Source organism: Penicillium verhagenii (genome assembly GCF_028828195.1).
Source record: "Penicillium verhagenii strain IBT 33310 chromosome Unknown utg000005l_segment0_segment0, whole genome shotgun sequence".
Lineage (NCBI taxonomy): Eukaryota > Fungi > Ascomycota > Eurotiomycetes > Eurotiales > Aspergillaceae > Penicillium > Penicillium verhagenii.
This window is the reverse complement of record NW_026643169.1, coordinates 2958605-2976872: the sequence shown is the minus strand read 5'-3', so window position 1 is coordinate 2976872 and position 18268 is coordinate 2958605. Positions and strand designations below refer to the sequence as shown.

The 18268-nt window shown below is 49.9% G+C and overlaps 7 protein-coding genes across 7 annotated transcripts; 6 read left to right on the top strand and 1 right to left on the bottom strand.

The window, feature by feature from the left end:
• Positions 1–989: 989 nt before the first annotated feature.
• On the bottom strand, positions 990–5069 carry N7466_004633 (CHAT domain-containing protein; the record flags this gene model as incomplete). Its single annotated transcript, XM_057164030.1, has 2 exons — positions 990–4556; positions 4629–5069. 2 exons carry the CDS (start codon positions 5067–5069, stop codon positions 990–992), a joined length of 4008 nt encoding a protein of 1335 aa, XP_057022711.1.
• Positions 5070–5795: 726 nt separating this feature from the next.
• N7466_004632 (uncharacterized protein) lies at positions 5796–6650 on the top strand (the record flags this gene model as incomplete). Its single annotated transcript, XM_057164029.1, has 1 exon — positions 5796–6650. One exon carries the CDS (start codon positions 5796–5798, stop codon positions 6648–6650), a length of 855 nt encoding a protein of 284 aa, XP_057022710.1.
• Positions 6651–7334: 684 nt separating this feature from the next.
• N7466_004631 (alpha/beta hydrolase) lies at positions 7335–8282 on the top strand (the record flags this gene model as incomplete). The annotated part of the gene is made up of 1 exon (XM_057164028.1): positions 7335–8282. The coding sequence occupies one exon, from the start codon at positions 7335–7337 to the stop codon at positions 8280–8282; it is 948 nt and encodes a 315-aa protein (XP_057022709.1).
• Positions 8283–8637: 355 nt separating this feature from the next.
• Positions 8638–9534, top strand: N7466_004630 (uncharacterized protein; the record flags this gene model as incomplete). Its single annotated transcript, XM_057164027.1, has 1 exon — positions 8638–9534. One exon carries the CDS (start codon positions 8638–8640, stop codon positions 9532–9534), a length of 897 nt encoding a protein of 298 aa, XP_057022708.1.
• Positions 9535–10666: 1132 nt separating this feature from the next.
• Positions 10667–12693, top strand: N7466_004629 (putative protein kinase; the record flags this gene model as incomplete). The annotated part of the gene is made up of 2 exons (XM_057164026.1): positions 10667–12089; positions 12146–12693. 2 exons carry the CDS (start codon positions 10667–10669, stop codon positions 12691–12693), a joined length of 1971 nt encoding a protein of 656 aa, XP_057022707.1.
• A 1202-nt stretch (positions 12694–13895) lies between these two features.
• On the top strand, positions 13896–15850 carry ilv3 (dihydroxy-acid dehydratase ILV3; the record flags this gene model as incomplete). Its single annotated transcript, XM_057164025.1, has 3 exons — positions 13896–13960; positions 14030–15423; positions 15483–15850. 3 exons carry the CDS (start codon positions 13896–13898, stop codon positions 15848–15850), a joined length of 1827 nt encoding a protein of 608 aa, XP_057022706.1.
• A 576-nt stretch (positions 15851–16426) lies between these two features.
• N7466_004627 (lipase family protein) lies at positions 16427–18208 on the top strand (the record flags this gene model as incomplete). Its single annotated transcript, XM_057164024.1, has 3 exons — positions 16427–16922; positions 16980–17136; positions 17194–18208. 3 exons carry the CDS (start codon positions 16427–16429, stop codon positions 18206–18208), a joined length of 1668 nt encoding a protein of 555 aa, XP_057022705.1.
• Positions 18209–18268: the final 60 nt, after the last annotated feature.

Sequence of the window (18268 nt, the reverse complement as noted above, 5' to 3'; positions counted from 1 at the left end):
CCAATGACCGGAAATTAAATGGTCTTAGTGTGGTTCCTGCGTAAGCCTACTTTAACAATCTTTGATGCCGATATTGGTGGTGATTGGTGGTGTTCGAGAAGTTATTGGGTCCGTGTCCGCCTATTTTCTTGGCTGTCAGCCAACCTCGGATCCGCCGTAGCATAAGGGTCCATTATGGGCGAGGGATTCAGTCCGTCGGGACGAGACACCAGTACATGTTCTCAGCCCCCAAAGCGCCACAGGGTCAACCAAAGCCCACGTTCTTTCGCTTAGACGGCTTTCTCCCGTCCCCTTTTTGCCTATTATCCAGGCTTCAGACCCTGAAGCTCTCCCTTATGCCCCACTAGAGGCTCAGCAGTTGTTAGCAGGTACCAATCGAGGTTCACAAGAATCACAACCGTATAGCCCGGACTTACTTTTAAAGCCCCTGAGCTCTTATTTATTTTTTCCTTATCGCCTCCTGGAGCTCTGATTGGACCATTGGAGAATCCAATCCGCCAAGCCCCACCCGTCAATTTTCAGAAAGTCGGCATTTGATTCGCCATCATTCAGTCCATTTCACCACTGCTTTTTCTGATTCGCTATCGTGATCTAAATTTCCCACTTTATACTGTATGTTCTCGAGTCTCACCTCCAAAAAAGTCCCATAAGTGTAATAAAGTAAAAGCCTTAGTAGCCGTGCATACGCGTGTCGCGACATTGAATGGAGCCATCGAACATTTGAATGCCATGGGAAACCCTTTATGACAACCTCGGGTGTTTTCTAAGTACCCGACCTCGGGAGTAATTAAGGAGTGGACTACTCCCAGAGCTGCTTCTTGGTTTTCTTTTCGTATGCCATATTTGGGGCAGGAAAACTCCAATCTAGCCCTGGCTGGAGGTATAAGTCAGAAATGATTCATATAAATATTCTGTTATAAATCCACCATATAAATGACGCTTAGAAGAGATTCTGCACGTATATGACATCCAAGGTTCCAAGGTCACAATCATGGGCTCAACGGTAGTGAGCTGATGGGGAAGTACCAAAACCCATTCAGAGTGAACGACGCCCAGTGATACGGCGCCTTTCGGTCCTGCCGGGTAGTATCACGACGAAGGGCCAATATTGTCTCCTGGAATACCTTGGCAAGATCTACAGTGCGTGCAAAGAAGGCACTGGTAATTGGTTCTTGTGTGTGTTCCTTTGCCCGTGCTGCTGCATCGTAGTCGACGGCATCTCGCTCTTTGAACAATGTTTCATAAAATGCAGCCCCGAATGCAGCCCCATCCTCATCAGGCAGTGGCCAAAGCGTGCTCACCACGGCAGTCGCACCCGCGTAGAAAAAAGCAGTTGGTAGGCCTAGCACGTCGTCTGTGCTCGTCACTTTCGTAACGCCACTTTTGCAGCCCACCACAGTCACTAGCGCTGCCGGCTCTGCGAGGCGCAATTCGGGTCGGAAGAATTCCCGTGCCGCCAGGAAGAGCGCCGACTTCGGCAAATTTCGCTTTCTACTTCGAGCAGCTTTGTTTAGACAAAGTCTTGTCTCCAGAGCCGCCTCCGGTTGGTACACTGCATGGCCGTGGTAGTGGAATACTGAGCAATCTCGAATTGCGTCCCGAACCGTTTGCGGGTGCAACGACTCGCCGTGTTGAAAAGCAAGGCCTTCAGCTCGGAGGATTCGTGCCAGTTCTTTCACACGAGCGGTTGAGGCTTTGGACTCTGGTAAGGGGTTTATCACGGCTGTCTTAGGAAATTGATTCGCTGTTTGGCTAGGGGTCATGCCTGGTGTAGAGCCAGGGAGGGTGGAGAAGCCCTTTGTGGTCTTCTCGTAAAGCCAATGAAGGAGAGTCAGACTCTGACAGTAGACAACAGGGTTTCGCGCAATCAAGGGCGGGCTATCATCGTGGAATGGAATCGCGTGCAGGGGAATCCGGCTTAGCAAGCCCGTCGGACAGAATATTATCGTCTCCCCGGCCCTGATAGCGATGTCGGGAACGGTGTACAATAACGGTGTGATGAGCCCACTGAGTACAGCGAGCTTGGCCCCAGCATCTTTGTTTGCTAGATGATCTATGGTGTCGGGGTCCTCATCAACATTGAGATTACTCGCAATCCAACTTTTGATCCCATCCATAGTTAAGACTGGGATGGGAATGGGGCTGTTTGTTGACTGCTTGTTGCGGTATACCAGAGCAAACAAGCTGACACCAGCCTGGATGTAGGGGACATTAATAAAGTCCACAATCACTATGTTTGAGGGCAGATTCTTCAGCATATTGTTGAATTGAGGCACCCTGGCCCATTCAGGGTACCGTGGGCTTAGTACGTGAGGCAGGTCTTGCTGAACAGGTGTGGAGGCTTGAGTTGGTTGGGAGGTACCTGGGTCCAGGGGGTGAAGTTTACCAGACTGATCCCTAATTTGATCATTCAAAAACCCAGCCTTATTGCCAACGTCTGGTTTCATCCCTTCTTCGATCGCCCGTTCTGTTTGTGAACCCAAGTTCAGAACGTCAGTGAAACCGGCACCTTTAGATCGGCGGGCCCACATTGCAAGATTTAGAACGTCCGATTGAGCCTGGATGCCAAAGTCCTGGGTCGGACTGGTCCGGTAGAGTTTTTTGTAGTGATTGAAGGAGCTGAGTCTCCCGAGCAGCGCGAAGTTGTGGTGCTCCCGGAGCAGGAAATCATCTGCCAGCTTTGCCCTAGCTACGAGACTAGCAGAGGCATCTGGATTCACAAGCTGATTCCGAAGCTGGACAAAGACTTTGTCGGCTTCCCTGACTAGAGCCATGATATCCTCTGCCGTCTTTGGTATCGGCTGAGAGTGCAGCTGATGTCGCTGCCAGGTCAGCCGCATGCGCTGACATAGAGCGTGGTACTCCTGGAACGGCTGATGTGTTTTGTTTGCGTGTATAACCATCTGACGACAGTCATCGGCGCTTTTGGAAAGCTCAGCATCAGTAACCAGTCCCGCTGGACCGCCATCCTTCACAGCGAAGGATTTGACCAGCGTGAGATGAACGGCCAATTTCTTTTCATCAGTGTCCCTTGTGACACCCCTGGCCGCTGCTTCTAGGTTCTCAATGACATTCAGCGCTGAGGTTTCGAATTCGTATTCTGAAGCCTCCTCAGCGGTTGGCAGTCTCCCCCCGTTTGGAAAGTATCCATTTCGAATGCGGTGCAGACGAGCCTTGAGCAAGATTTTCAGTGCAAAGAGGCGTGCCTCTCGAGACGGTGGTCTTCCATCTAGCAATAACCATTCCTTTAGCCTATTGTAACGCTCCATGAAAGATAATGATCTTTGTGGGTCAAGATCAGTCCCACTGGAGTTGGATTCAGTAAGAGCCTCCATGAGGGATGCGTTGACAGCAGTCGTGGTCCCCGAAGATTGAAGCATATTGACCGGGTCATTCGAGGCATCTAACGCATTATCGAGAGTCCCGCCAAATAGATTCCGTAGCTCATCTATGGACAGTAGTCTGTCATCCCACTCCCACGCCGCCCATTGTAACAACAGTTTGACCGCGTTCATGCCCCATTCCAGGGGGTCTGAGGCGTCGTGATGCATTATCAGAAAGTAGTCTTCTGGGTCACGCGAGGCATGATCTGAAACAGTATTCAGGCCTTTAGGCGCGAATCTGCATTTCTTGAACCACTCCATCTGCCTCTTTTCGAATTCACACGCCTCCTGTTCTAAATTCAACTCCCGTGCTACAAAAAGCCCTGCCTCTTGTATACGCTCTTGGAGATTGGGAATTGCGAAGTCGGGGTGAAGAGTTAGAAAATCCCGTACTATCCTTTGCATTTTCGTGTAGTAGGCAGAGCCCAGAAATCGTATCGCGGAGAGGTATTCCACCGTCGCGAGTCCAACAAAGTAACACATGCGGCTGACTTTCTCATGGAAGTCTAGGTACTCCTCTTGTACAGCGCAAAGCTTTTCCGCGGCAATTGTGATATCTGTCGGGCCCTCAGCTCTATCTCTCAGAGCGCGAGCCATCTCTCTTGCGGCAATGTAGCAGTGGTTCGCTTGGGTGTAGTCCAGGTGCTGTTTCGCCTGGATCACCAGCTTGAGGAGGGATTCCAAATTGGCCTGGGAAGCTGTTTCCGACCGCTTCAACTCATCTCTTTCAATCTCTAATTTCAGGGCTGGGAAGAAGTCCTGCCACTCATGAAAAGCCGTTGGTTTGATTCGAGATAGTGTTGAAAGGGATTCTTCGTAAAGCGAGGCCGCCTTGTCCTGTTGGGTGGCCACGGAATATATATATTGCTTCAATCCAACGGCTCGGAATTGCTGTGAAGCGATGCCGGTTTCCTCTAACTCTCCGCAAAGATTTATGGCATCATCCAACGTGTTGCCCAGCTTGGCCGACGAGGTGAATTTGATTTCCAACCGGAGAAATTGGCAAGCAAACTGCAGACGCTTTTCTTGATGAAGTTGTCTCCGCAAAATGTTCAGCTCATTGACAGTGCTTAAGCGAGACTCGGCAAATATAGAATCGTAAGTCTGACCCAGGAGGTTTGAGACTTTTCGTAGCGACAGTGAAATTTGATGGAACAGAAGAACGATCCGCAGCTAGAAGAAATAATACACACGGTTAGAGAAAGACTTTGTTGGTCTAGAAAACCAAAACAAAAGATAACACACCTCAACATCATTCAGCCCTTGAATCTTGCGACCAATGAAGTATTTCCTGACCTTTGGGACGATATCGAGCGCAGGCTGGACCTTTCCTTCGCCCCAGAATTCGGCATCGGTGAGCATGAGATTGGTCAAGAGCTGAAGGTCGGAATGTTCGCCTGCCTGGTCATGATTGGGCAGCTTTGTCAATGCCATTTTAAGCAGGTCAATTCTATCGTGTTCATTGCCTTGTTGCGTCAGAATGTCGGCTTTCTGAAAGACAAGGAGGGGCTTCGTTTCCGGAGAGGGAAGCCTATTGTAGAGCGATAACGCATCCTCAAAGCGCCCACAGAGGTACGCACAGCATGCCGACTCTAGGTCAACTCTCTGATCCGGAGTCTCCAGTGTGTGTAGAAGAGACGGGTATGAAGTCCAGCTGCCAGTTGCTGTATCAATAGAATTTGCCATGATTTCGATTCTGGGTTTGTTATCTTCAGAGATCAGGATAGAAGAAATACTTTGAAGAAAGAAGGGAACAGGCGTTCGCAAAATCAAAATGGCCTACGTGATGGCTATTGATTTCAAATGCTTTTCTAGCGGAAGATGATTCCCAAGCTTATATATGCATGTAATCGAAGTTGATCCGTATGCAGATGTCCATGTAGGAAGTATGTTCTCGAGTACAAATTTCAAAAGGGCACATTTAAGCGATGCACATCCTTGTAATTAAGCATTATCCTTGCAATTAAGCATTCATTGGCAGGATAAAACAACTGGTGGCTGAAACAGCATCGTATTATGTTACTATTGAGAAAGCCTCACGGCCATTGTGCGGGTTCTTACTGGCTTCTCGTTCTGCCGGCATGACAGTACATTATATGGCAGCTTGAGTGAACTTCTCACTGGTCAAGGCCAAATAACTCGTATAGAAGTCTAGACTTCCATCTTGTTCGCCACCGTCATAAATGATTTTATTGCTCCAGTTGATCTGAAGGTGGCGTGTTGGTGCTTACGCTGTCCTGGAGCAGGAATAATAGACGACAGCGATCATATTTCCCGACTGTACATGTATCCCACAATTTCAGTTCTTTCTTTTCCATCTACCTGCCCCCTCAGTGTAACAATTGTTCCATCCTTGTTAACAGATAACAAGTTTCTTTCTTGCCCAGGCTGCACATTTCTATTCTTCGTATCATGTCCAATCAACCAGAGTTTTTGATTCTCAGGCAACCTTTCGGTTGGCTATCTGAGGACCAATTGCCCAGAGTTCTAGGCTCTGTTGTACTCAACCCGCACTCACCTCTCAGCAACTCCATACCAGACTCCCCTCCGATCGGAAAAAACAACATCTCAGAGAACAAATTCACCAATTTCATTCTCAACCACGAGCTGATGAACCAAAACTCAACCAACTTCAGTGTTCAGGGAATCGGCAACTTTCGCCGACAACATGATAACGTCACTCAACTCAACATCAACGGCAAACTTATAATCGCGAAGCGTCTAACTGAACTCCGTACCTTCTGGAAAACTATGACAGACAAGGTGCCGAAATTCGCTGACGAGGTAGCCGAGTGGGTCGGCGAACGCCGTTCCCTTGGGCTACGTGCCCGCTACGAGGTCTGTTGGGTCGTCGGCGTTCTGATATGCAAGGACGTCAGCATTGCGTCTTCTTCTGAGCAGAACACGGAGTTTCGCGCTCGCGGGGACATCCCTCTGGGTACGATGGCGCAGATTGCTGCTGCAGCGCATGGCGTGCCACTACCCACTGGGGATATGGGGAACGCCAGTCTCGAGAGAGTAAATAGCGGGGCTCAAAATGATTATTTCTTTGCGAATGCGGAAGGTGGCCAGATATTCGCAGTGGAGGTTCTTCTTATAAAATCGAGCAGAGGAAGGATTCAACCTACAGACAATGGCCCAAGGGGCGACAAGCTGGGGCAAGACAGCGACGATGACGAGGTGCTCCCGGAAGATTTGGAACTGCAGGAACTTGGCACTGATGACTGGAATAATCTGCTCCAGCAAGAACCGATTCCGGATACCTAAAAGACCTTCTAATGAAGCCCCTTCATAGGCCGTTGAGATTTTTCGGGGGCTAAAGTGCTAATTTCGGAATATGATTGCCAGGCGTTACCAATTAGGGCTCTTTCCTAATACTCCCCAAATTTGAATATTCTCTATAGCCTTACTTAATGGAAATGCTTTCAGAAGTAGTTAGTCCCCTTTCTTTAAACTCTCCAAAAATTTAATGGTAAAATTCCGGGGTAGTCTGAATGGTATTTGAATATATCCATTGATGTTTAAGTAAACGCGATTAGCACGATTTGAGTTTTGAGTTTCGCGATAAGTGGATCACTGGGGTAATTGCTCTAACTGTCCAACTTGCTCGCCGTCAGCTTCCCGAAGGATAATGTCTCCACTTCCAAACTGTGGAGCTCTCGAGGTGGTGAACTTTACTCCGTACTTTTTCTGTGCTCGGATACGGAGCACTACTTCATCCGTTGGAAAAAAAGAACTCAGACTGGGAACGGATGAAGGCCTTTGCAGTCTGTGGGAAAAAATAACCAAATGTGACATCTGGATGAAGTAAATCGAGGATCAGGATCGGATCGGAAATTTTGGGAGCCGAAGAATGCGAAGGATAAAATGGTCCAACAGTGCTCAAGTGTCGTTATGTAGAGTTATTCAAACACGCCATCAAACTAAACTTCTGCAATCCTCTGTTCGATCATGCCATTACATTATGATACGGAGTTCGCCCAAGAAGCGCGGCCCATGTTGCAGCAGTTGGCTCAATTCTCAAGACCTGCTCTTCATGACATTGCGACCAGACGCGCAATGACCGCAGCTATGACAATCCCTCTACCACCAATCCCAGATAGCTTGGAGAGGCTCGTTCACCATGTGCAGCGCGCCGATGGATACGAAGTGACAGTCCTTCACTTCCGCCAGCGACGTCAAGCCGGAGCAGAGGGTGACCCCGCCATCCTCCACATTCACGGTGGTGGTTATTTCTCACTGAGTGCGGAGCAATGCTCCGTGCCGCACATAAAAACAGTATCAAGTACTGGAGTGCAGATTCTGACAGTCGACTATCGGCTGGCTCCTGAACATCCATATCCGACACCACTCAATGATTGCTGGACAGTCCTCAAATGGTTGCACGCAAATACAAGCCAACTGGGAATCAACCCTTCCCGTATCGCCGTCATGGGAGAGAGTGCTGGAGGTGGCCTGGCAGCTGCATTGACGCTTATGGCACGAGATAAAGCCCTATCACCGCCCATTGCGAAGCAGATCCTTGTTTACCCTATGTTGGACGATCGAACCAATACCAATCATGCCGGCCAGCTGACATTTTGGGACGAGGTGGATAATAAGACCGGGTGGACTGCATATGTTGGACCTGATGCAGGATCTGAAAATGTTGACGCGTATGCCGCACCAGCTCGGGTGGAGAGTGTGGAGGATCTTCCTCCTCTGTATCTAGACTGTGGTCAATTAGACATCTTTGTACATGAAGGGCTAGAATATGTGCGCCGGTTTGTGGCAGCGAATATTCCCACAGAGTGCCATTTGTATCCTGGCGTTCCTCATGGATTTGAGGCATTTGCTCCGTCCATAAGCCTTACAAAGCAGGCCGTTGGGAACCGCGAGAAAGCCATGGCCAGTTTTTGATTGATATCGATAGTATTCGACCATTTGGAATTGCATATCTATTACGATTGGCAATTTTTTTTCCCAGTTCCGAATACCACATCAGTGTAGTGCACTGTGTATCTGGCATTGCCCTATAGAGAAAAATCATGGTTAATCTTGGAAGCGGCTCGAATGCGACGAGGGACGGAAAGGGGAGATGCCGAGTCCGTGTGGGCCTCGAATGCTCAAATGACTTATAAAGAGTGGACTTTCCTCCCGAGCTAGTTAGAATACCACGCGAAGCCCAGCGCCTCAATTTCCACTAGTACTCTTCTTCATCTGTCACACGTACTCTTCTTCATCTGTTGAGTTTGTTCCCTCCCATTATCCAAGAATGACATCTATCCCACGACCTGACGCGAAGTCGGTTCGAGATATTTTGGATGGCCGTGTTGCCATTGTTACTGGTGCTGCAAGGGGCATTGGGTTTTCCACTGCCTCTCTCCTTGCCCAGAACGGAGCACAAGTGGTCTTGGTAGATTTATCCGAAGACGCCCTAAAGTCTGCGTGTGCCAAAATCGGACCCCGATCAACGTACCATGTATGCGACGTGAGTGACTGGAATCAGCAAGTCGCCCTATTCAATCGAGCCAAAACAACCCTGGGACCCATTGACCTCCTTGTCTGCAATGCCGCTATCAATCCCGAGATTGCTCTGTTGCAGACATCCGATCTAGTGCACCATGCGGATATGAACAACCAGGTCCGGTACAACTACCTGGCGGACGAACCGAGTCAGAATGAAGATTCCGCTCTCCAGCGCCCATCAACGCAACTCTTTGACATCAATGTGAATTCCGTTATTTTCGGGCTCAAACTGGGCATCCATAATATGAAGCGAGATGGCGGAGGTCGCATTGTTGTGGTCGGGTCAGCCGGGTCTTATGTGCCGATCCCTTCACAGCCGCTCTACTCGGCTAGCAAGCACGCGGTCTTGGGCTTGGTCCGCAGCACGGCGCAGATTGAAGACGTGGTGAAATCGGGAATCTCAATTTCTTGGATCGCGCCCTGGCTGACTCTGACGTCCATGGTAGAGGGTCTCGAGGCTACCCAGAATCCGGATACCCTCAAGAGCTCACCGGATGATGTTGCGTGGGCGATTCTGACAGCTGCGGCGGCCGAGAGTCCCAACGGCAAGGGTTACTGGGTGCAAGGAAGCAGCATTAGTGAAGTGGAAGGAGCGTATTGGGAGACTGCAGGCCGATTAATTGCCCCGGAGAATCGGTTTTAGAGATGGCGGGCTGTGCGAACTGCATGAAATATGATATCTGAATCTGAATCTGAAATCTCGAATCTCGGATATGCATGAAATGCACAAAATGCAACCCTGGAAGTTTGTTCGCATGTATACTCCGGGAATATCGTTTTTCCCTTTTTTTCTTCACGATTTTGAGTGTTCTTCAGTTTGCATCATTTGCAGCGCATATAATAAATAAAAATTAAAAAAAGACACAGACTGCGAAAAAGACTAGCTACTAGTCTATTTCTTTGAAAAAAAAAAATATTGAAAATTGAAATTGAAAAGATTCAATTGAGGGTAAAGTTCACTCCGCACAGGGCGCTTGTAAGGTTGGAACTTGGCCCCTGCGTCAGTGGAGCCGTTTTCCTTGTTTGCTTTCCCCAACCTCTTTCTTTTATGTATTTTCTTTGCCCCCCAGCAGCTTGCAGGAAAAAAAAAAAAAAAAAGATGATCCTCGCAGCTACCTTCTTGGGGTAATCAAGACACGAGGTTGCCAAGGAAATAGCACTTTTCTTTTTTCCAATGATCTTGCACGGGGGGGTTTGGAAGTGTAAATAAGTATAGTATACAAAGGGTTTGAGTCTGATGTTTACTCGTAGTTCCAAGGTTACCCTCGGTAGTTGCACAACTCCACGGGTTCTTTGCAGGATTCTCCTAGCCTCAAAAGTATACGGAGTAACTTCCTTGGAAAAGCTGGGAGCAAAACTTGACTAAAATCTCGGCAAACTCCAGTTCGTTTACGTTCAAGCTTGATACTACTATACTACTAACTAAGCTAAATATAGCCGGTTCCGAACGCGGGGATTCCCTCATGACTACTCGTCAGCTGACTCCCCGAGTTTTTTCGTGATCGTCATCGATTCTCGGCTTTGATTGTTTTCTTTCCAATTCTTTCTCCCCAAATTATTTCTTCTAATTCTTGGTGCTATAAGTCGTGTTCCCCTTCACGGGAGAAGACGTTAAACCGTTGGCTCAACGGGTCTTCTACCCATACGCTAAGACATTTTCGGGTTTGGAGGCTGAGACACGCGTACTTCTACAATCTTTTTATCCTGGGGCCGCGATTGGAAATTCCCATTGCGGGCTGACCGTTTGCGACTTCTCCAATCCTAAACAAGTATCAATGGTGCCCTCCGACTCCGGTCCGACCGAGAGGTCTGGGTTAGCCTTGAAATTTCAGGATGATCATGTTCTCGCTGCAATCAACGATGCTGACGGTCGCCCGCAAAGTCAATCCAGTGTGGAGGGAGACCATGATTCCTGGCGAGTTGATTCTGCACCTTCCGTTTTGATGCCGCTGTCGCCCCTGCCCTCCCTGCAGATTCGCACCGATTTCCCAACTTCGCGCCCCGTCAGCTCGCATCGTGATAACGATCCTCTTGCCGCACTCAGCGTATCATCCGGTAGCTTTCCACAGCGCACTCCAAGCTTGCGCGCCCTGATCGCTCCGCCTATCTCTAGTGCAGGGTCCTTATCTCCCGCCTCATTCATATCGTCGCCACAACTGAACGCCATGGGCGACATTACCCCGCTACCTTCGCCTATCGGCGGGGCATCACCTTGGCGCCGCGGCGAACCGTCACTATCGCGAACCTCTTCTACCGCTTCGCGCAGTGGTTCTAGTCTGCGGCTGAGTGACTCCTCGCAAATGCTAGGCCTTCCTCCCTCGCGGCCGCACGGGAAATCATATACCGGGCTGAACGATTTAGGCGAGGAATCGCCAATCGTAAATCGTACCCGTTATCGATCACCTTCAAAACATGTTCGCAACCGCAGTCTCAGTGACTATGCGCCAGCGGGACGAGTCTCTTTACCCCGCCCTATCGCCGTTTCGGGGACTGGTCCAAATATCGCACCATCATCAAGCACCGACTCAAAGTCAACGGGCCTGCATCGCGAGCAGTACTTGGCCGTCCACCGGGGCATTACCTTGCCCTCTGTCCGCCCTCCAAGCCCACCCCGCAGCAGTGGAAGTGGGTATGGGGACAGCGACACAGAGCCTGTCATTACGCACTCGCCGCTTCTGTCGGCTTCGGATGAGATTTACCCAGTCCGGTCGATCCGTACCCAGCAAGCGCGCATATACCGGAAACTTCGAGTTCTTGGACAAGGTACATTTAGTCAAGTCAGTCTCGCAGCGCGTGTTGAACAACCAATCCAGACGCCCTTGTCCCCATCGGCTGATGGATATGCCGGCATGGGTCCGCCTGTGGCTACGCAGAAGCTGGTAGCGGTCAAAGTCATTGAGCATGGTCCTGCTGGAGGAGCAGACCAAGAACGGCTGGAAGTCTCATTGAAGCGAGAAGTGGACATCCTGAAGTCGGTAAATCACCCTTCATTGGTCCAGTTGAAAGCATTTGGCAGCGACGATAAACGCGCCCTGCTGGTTCTGGACTATTGTCCTGGTGGCGATCTCTTCGAGTATGCGACCTCCGGCGCTCGGTCCTCATCGCCCAGCCTCATCCGCCGCATTTTTGCGGAGCTAGTCAGTGCCGTTCGCTATTTACATTCCCATTACATTGTGCATCGGGATATTAAATTAGAGAGTATGTGATTTCTGGTGGCCTGGTATCCATGATCCCTCGCTAACGTTACCCGGCAGATGTACTGCTCACCATGCCAATCCATGCTATGGATGATGTCAAAGACTGGCGTACCTATGACCGTGCAGTTGTCACACTCAGTGACTTGGGACTGTCACGACGCATCCCAGAACCCCCCGAATGCCCGCTTCTTCAGACCAGATGTGGTAGCGAGGACTATGCGGCCCCTGAGATCCTCATGGGTCAGTCTTACGACGGTCGTGCAACTGATGCCTGGGCCCTGGGTGTCCTATTATACGCCATCATGGAGAACCGTTTGCCCTTCGATGTTCTTCCTGGTACTCGTGGCGATCCCGCCAAACACCGTGCCCGAACTCCTCATCGTATCGCACGTTGTGAATGGGGTTGGTATCGGTATGCCGATGCGGATGAAGAATGGGACCCTGAAAAGGGTCGCGACCTAGAAGGCGCACGGGATTGCGTGGAGGGACTTCTCAAGCGCAACACCCGTCGCAAAACACTTGATGAGATTGCCGCCATGCCGTGGGTCCAGGATGCCATCGATGTCCCAGATGGACTGAAACGAGGCGACAAAGAAGTGCCGTAGAGCCGGCCTCGCATGCATTCTTTCTGCCTACCTTTTTTTCTTCCTTATTGTTCTTCTATTCCTCTTCTGTTGTCTTCTTTCAAGTCCACATATACTTTTTTCAACGTCATTTCCCCATTACTAACTTCTATTCTGTCGTGATACTTACTCCCTTCTTTGATTCTCCTAAGGCCTGGATTTTCCTGTTTCCTTTCTCCTGTTTTACTTTTCTCTTCTTTCCTTTTCTTTTCTCTCCTCTTCTCTTCTCTTCTTTTTTTATTACTTTCATGACTAGAAGACCTGTTATACCCATTTTACATACTGCCATTGGAAGAAATATCCAATAGGCGCACTTCAAGAACCATTTTATGCAAACCGTTCCTGTTAATTTTGTTTAGAATAGAGATATTTACAGATGGTGAACCTTTCTCGAATGCTTTTATCTAGCAACGGAGTTACTTGCTACCAGTTGACTATTCATGGCATAGAATTCAGATAATGGCTGCAGCACCCAACTCAACATTCAGTGTTTGACACCAGCTTGAAACCTTATTTAATTATTTATAAATGCTCTCTGAGACCTGGAGGGAAATCATCTTTCACAAACCAGAGTGCTGGTCCTCAAGGGGATACAACCTCAGGATAACCTCTGGTGGAAGCTTTCAATATTGCATTTTCTGGGGTAATCTTTATTGGTCGAATTAAGCTTATTCCAAGGAATCCTGGGGCTACAAGTGTACTGTTTTGCCCTTGAATAGTCCACGTCATCTGGTCAGTATTGTACGCCCTTATGCATTATGAATCCGTCGATTTATGGCGCGCATAACACTTCAGGCATTAAGGCATCACAAAAATGGTACTCGGGTCCACATCGGACAGCTATTTGCTTGGTGGAGACTGGGGATATCTTGCTTATACTCCGTACAACCTGCCCAATCTCTATAATATAAAAGTAGCAGACTGACTTGATGACAGTATTATGCATTGAACTTGAATGACTCAACTGTGTAGATTTTGTACGTAGCGTGTGGACGATTACATTTACAGCCCGGAGATTGGTCAATGCGGTGGTGGAGCCGGGGAGTCAACCACCAACTCCGACTTCCTGAGCTTCCGCCTTTTCTTACTATTTCTTGCGACCCCGGCCTCCCCCCGCCATCATTCTCCCTTTCCTTTTCCAGATTGTCCACTGTGGTTCCTCGGTGCTATCTGATATACCCATAATGATTCCTCAAATTAGGGCACGTGTGCCCGCGGCTCTCCGTAGCCTGCGATCGACCGCGCCAGTGTGAGTGCAGCTCCCTGAACATTTCAATTGGTGTTTAGACTTGCTTAACATTGCTTTCTTGCTCAACAGTCGTGCTCTTTCAACCACCATCCCCCGCTTCCAGGATGTCGATGTCGGCCTCAACCGCACCTCCAGCCATATCACCCAGCCCAAGTCTCAGGGAGCTTCCCAGGCCATGCTGTACGCCGTGGGCCTCGATGAGAAGGACATGAACAAGGCCCAGGTCGGAATCTCGTCAGTTTGGTTCAATGGTAACCCTTGCAACATGCACTTGCTCGACCTGAACAACAAGGTCCGTGAGGGTGTGCAGGACCAGAACTTGATCGGTTTTCAGTTCAACACCGTCGGTGTCAGTGACGCCATCAGCATGGGTACCTCTGGTATGCGCTACTCCCTCCAGAGTCGTGACCTGATCGCCGATTCCATTGAGACTGTGATGGGTGGACAGTGGTACGATGCCAACATCAGTATCCCTGGCTGTGACAAGAACATGCCTGGTGTCGTTATGGCTATGGGCCGTGTCAACCGCCCCAGTCTGATGGTCTACGGTGGTTCCATCAAGCCCGGTTGTGCCGCTACCCAGGGTGGTGAAGATATTGATATTGTCTCTGCCTTCCAGGCTTACGGTCAATTCATTGCCAAGGAGATTACCGAGCCCCAGCGTTTCGACGTCATCCGCCACGCTTGCCCCGGTGAGGGTGCCTGCGGTGGTATGTACACCGCTAACACCATGGCCACTGCTATTGAGACTATGGGTATGACCTTGCCCGGTTCTTCGTCCAACCCGGCCAACTCTCAGGCCAAGTACCTTGAGTGCCTGGCTGCCGGTGGCGCCATCAAGAGGCTGTTGAAGGAGGACATCCGCCCTCGTGACATCATGACCCGCCAGGCTTTCGAGAACGCTATGGTCGTTGTCAACATCACCGGTGGCTCCACCAACGCCGTGCTGCACCTGATCGCTATGGCTGATGCCGTTGGCGTCAAGCTGACCATCGACGATTTCCAGGCTGTCTCTGACCGCATTCCTTTCTTGGCCGATCTGAAGCCCTCTGGCAAGTACGTCATGGCCGATGTCCACGAGATCGGTGGTACTCCCGCCCTCCTGAAGATGCTGCTCAAGGAGGGTCTCATTGACGGTTCCGGCATGACTGTCACTGGTGAGACTCTTGCCAAGAACTTGGAGAGCGTCGCCGACTTCGCACCTAACCAGAAGATCATCCGTCCCTTCTCCAACCCTATCAAGCCTACTGGTCACATTCAGATCCTGCGTGGTTCCTTGGCTCCCGAGGGCAGTGTCGGTAAGATCACTGGTAAGGAGGGCACTTGCTTCACTGGTAAGGCTCGTGTGTTCGACAGTGAGGACGACTTCATTGCTGCGCTGGAACGCAGTGAGATCAAGAAGGAGGAGAAGACCGTTGTTGTCATCCGCTACTGCGGTCCCAAGGGTGGCCCCGGCATGCCTGGTATGTGACTACTAGTAATTCCAAGTTCCTGTTGATTGTTCGCTAACAAATCCCTCTAGAAATGCTTAAGCCCTCTTCTGCTCTGATGGGATACGGTCTTGGCTCCTCTTGCGCCTTGATCACTGATGGCCGCTTCTCTGGTGGTTCTCACGGTTTCCTGATCGGCCACATTGTCCCTGAGGCCGCTGTCGGTGGCCCCATTGGTCTCGTCGAGGATGGTGATGTTATCACCATTGACGCTGATAACCTCCGCCTCGACCTCGATGTGGCTGACGATGTTCTCGTCAAGCGCAGAGAGGGCTGGGAGGCCCGCAAGGTCGCTGGCACTCTGCCCGAGACCGGTCTTACCATGCGTGGTACTTTGGGCAAGTATGCCCGAGTTGTCAAGGATGCCAGCCACGGCTGCATCACTGACGCTGTAGAGTAAATGATGCCTTATTCCTGTCTTCGGCTGTCATCCCGAACGTTATAAAAGCGATGTATTTGTTTGGGTGCTTGTGTTATATAATATCATTTGAATACGAACTGTTCCATTTATCTTAACTGTTCATCAATTATATTATATTCTTATTATCAATCTACATATCTCGAGTCTCGGTATGGTTCTCTGGTTTTCCAGTATTTTCAGCTGCTAAGATGCGAGGTTTTGCAGATCGTGCTGCAGGGACGTGATCCCGTCGATCTGATTTGCTGAGCACTGGGGCTGTGCGCCCAATGCTTTGACCTACCCCGAGGCCATGACCAATCGCTTTGACTAGCCTTGCACCCCGTTGCATGTGTGCTGCTGAATTTCTTTCATACAAGACCGATTGGAGCGGGAACCTGCATCGCCCCGCGTGCGTATGAGTTCTTATTAAAATCTAGCATATGTGGGTTGTGGGTCCCATCTCTTCAGCTACGATGCCCCAGGGGATGACATCGATTATCTCACCGTCAATTTGGGCCTTGGATCTGGACTTTATTTTCGCTGTATGGTAGTTCGATCATTTTGATCACTATCGCGATGGACTCAGTGGCTATTGAGCCCACGAAGCGTCGGCGCTTCCGGCAGTGGACAGGGCAGCACCCTAGCGGTCCAGCAAACAACCCCAATACTAGTGTTCCAGTATACAACTTACCGGCCTGTACATATTCAGTTCAGGGTGTCCAGGCCGCACATCCAGGGTCACCAAGTCCGTACCACAATGTCTACGGTGTGAACTCTATGGCTCATCTTCCTACACGAATCTCGGCTCCCCCGCCACAAGCACACACCCCACAGGCAAAACATTCATCTGATCGTGCAAAATGGACTTCATACTCAAAAATGAATCTCTCAGTCTCAAATATCATGAGTCATGCCTCAGGAAAAGCCCATGCTACGATTATGGACCTCGAAAGGCTAGTTCTACAATGTGTGGGCGGGGCGCCGAATCCTCAGGAACCTGCTTCACAACTTTTGAATCAAGTACTCACTTCAATTGATGCTGGTATCTTCTGTGGACGAGAAAATGACCTTTGTACGCCATGACTCCAGTACTGATTGTGTTCCTTGTAACTGACTTCAATTTTCGCAGTGACCGCGTGTTCCTTTCCATATCGACCAGATCCGAAAAAGAATCGTCGCGAGACTCGAACAGGGAAACACAAACCAGGAGGCTCGGTGGACTACTTTTCAAAGGTGTATCTATACGCAAACTCGAGAATGCCTCAAAATCTCCCTCCTCTGAAGTTGTAAGTTCCTGCCAACCTCCAAGTCAATTTGTTGCATACTTTTCTGATGCATTGTAGCTACCCTGCAACATATCCACTTCTTCAACTCGCAGCCCAGTATTCACGCCGAGTTTACGACAAGCCCAGTGGAAAGGAGCGCCACTCTTATGTGGACTCCGACTGGGTTCATGGTACCAAAGCAATGGTGATCAAATCATTGCCTGTTGACAACATGAATACAATCATCTTCTCAATCCGCGGTACACAGAGCTTCATGGACTGGGCCGTCAATATGCAGATGGAGCCCGTGTCCCCCAAGGGCTTTTTAGACGATCCTTCTAACTTCTGCCATGCCGGTTTTCTATCCGTGGCCCGGAAGATGGTCGCACCCGTCGCTGCACGTCTACGCGCCTTACTAGAAGAAGACCCCAGTCGGATGTCATACTCGCTCCTAATCACCGGACACTCCGCAGGCGGCGCAGTCGCAAGCTTACTATACCTGCACCTACTATCCAATTCATCAGAAGTCACCTCTGAGCTCACCCATCTCCGAGGCTGCTTCAAGCACGTCCATTGCATTACTTTCGGCGCTCCTCCAATATCACTTCGTCCTCTCCTTCTTCCCGAGAACCGCAAATATTCCAAATACATCTTCTTCTCATTCGTCAACGAGGGCGATCCAGTCTGCCGAGCAGAAAAAGGATACTTTCTTTCATTACTGGATCTTTTCGCAAAACCACCACCGGGATCAATCCTTTGTTTGAATTCGAAGCCGCGCCCTGAGTCGGCTGTTTACTGGCCCGTTCCCCCATCTAAGCTTTCCACAGCAGGCAGACTGGTTCTGCTTCGCGACAAAACCCGGCCTAGTGATCGTCCAGAAGTATACAGACCTCGAGCTGACGGGGCTCCTCCCCTCCCGCCTCGCGAAGACGTCGAGGCCTACGGAATAACCGATGCAGGACTTCGCGGCGTGGTATTCGGGGACCCACTTACGCATTTCATGGACTTATATGCTCGGCGCATCGACATCTTGGCCCGCGATTCAGCGAACAGGAAGCCGGAAACCAACTTCTTGAAATTTCTCCACTCTTAAAGCTCGATACGGTCCTCCTATAATAATATACAATATCATGTATTGCTGCGAATGCGTATA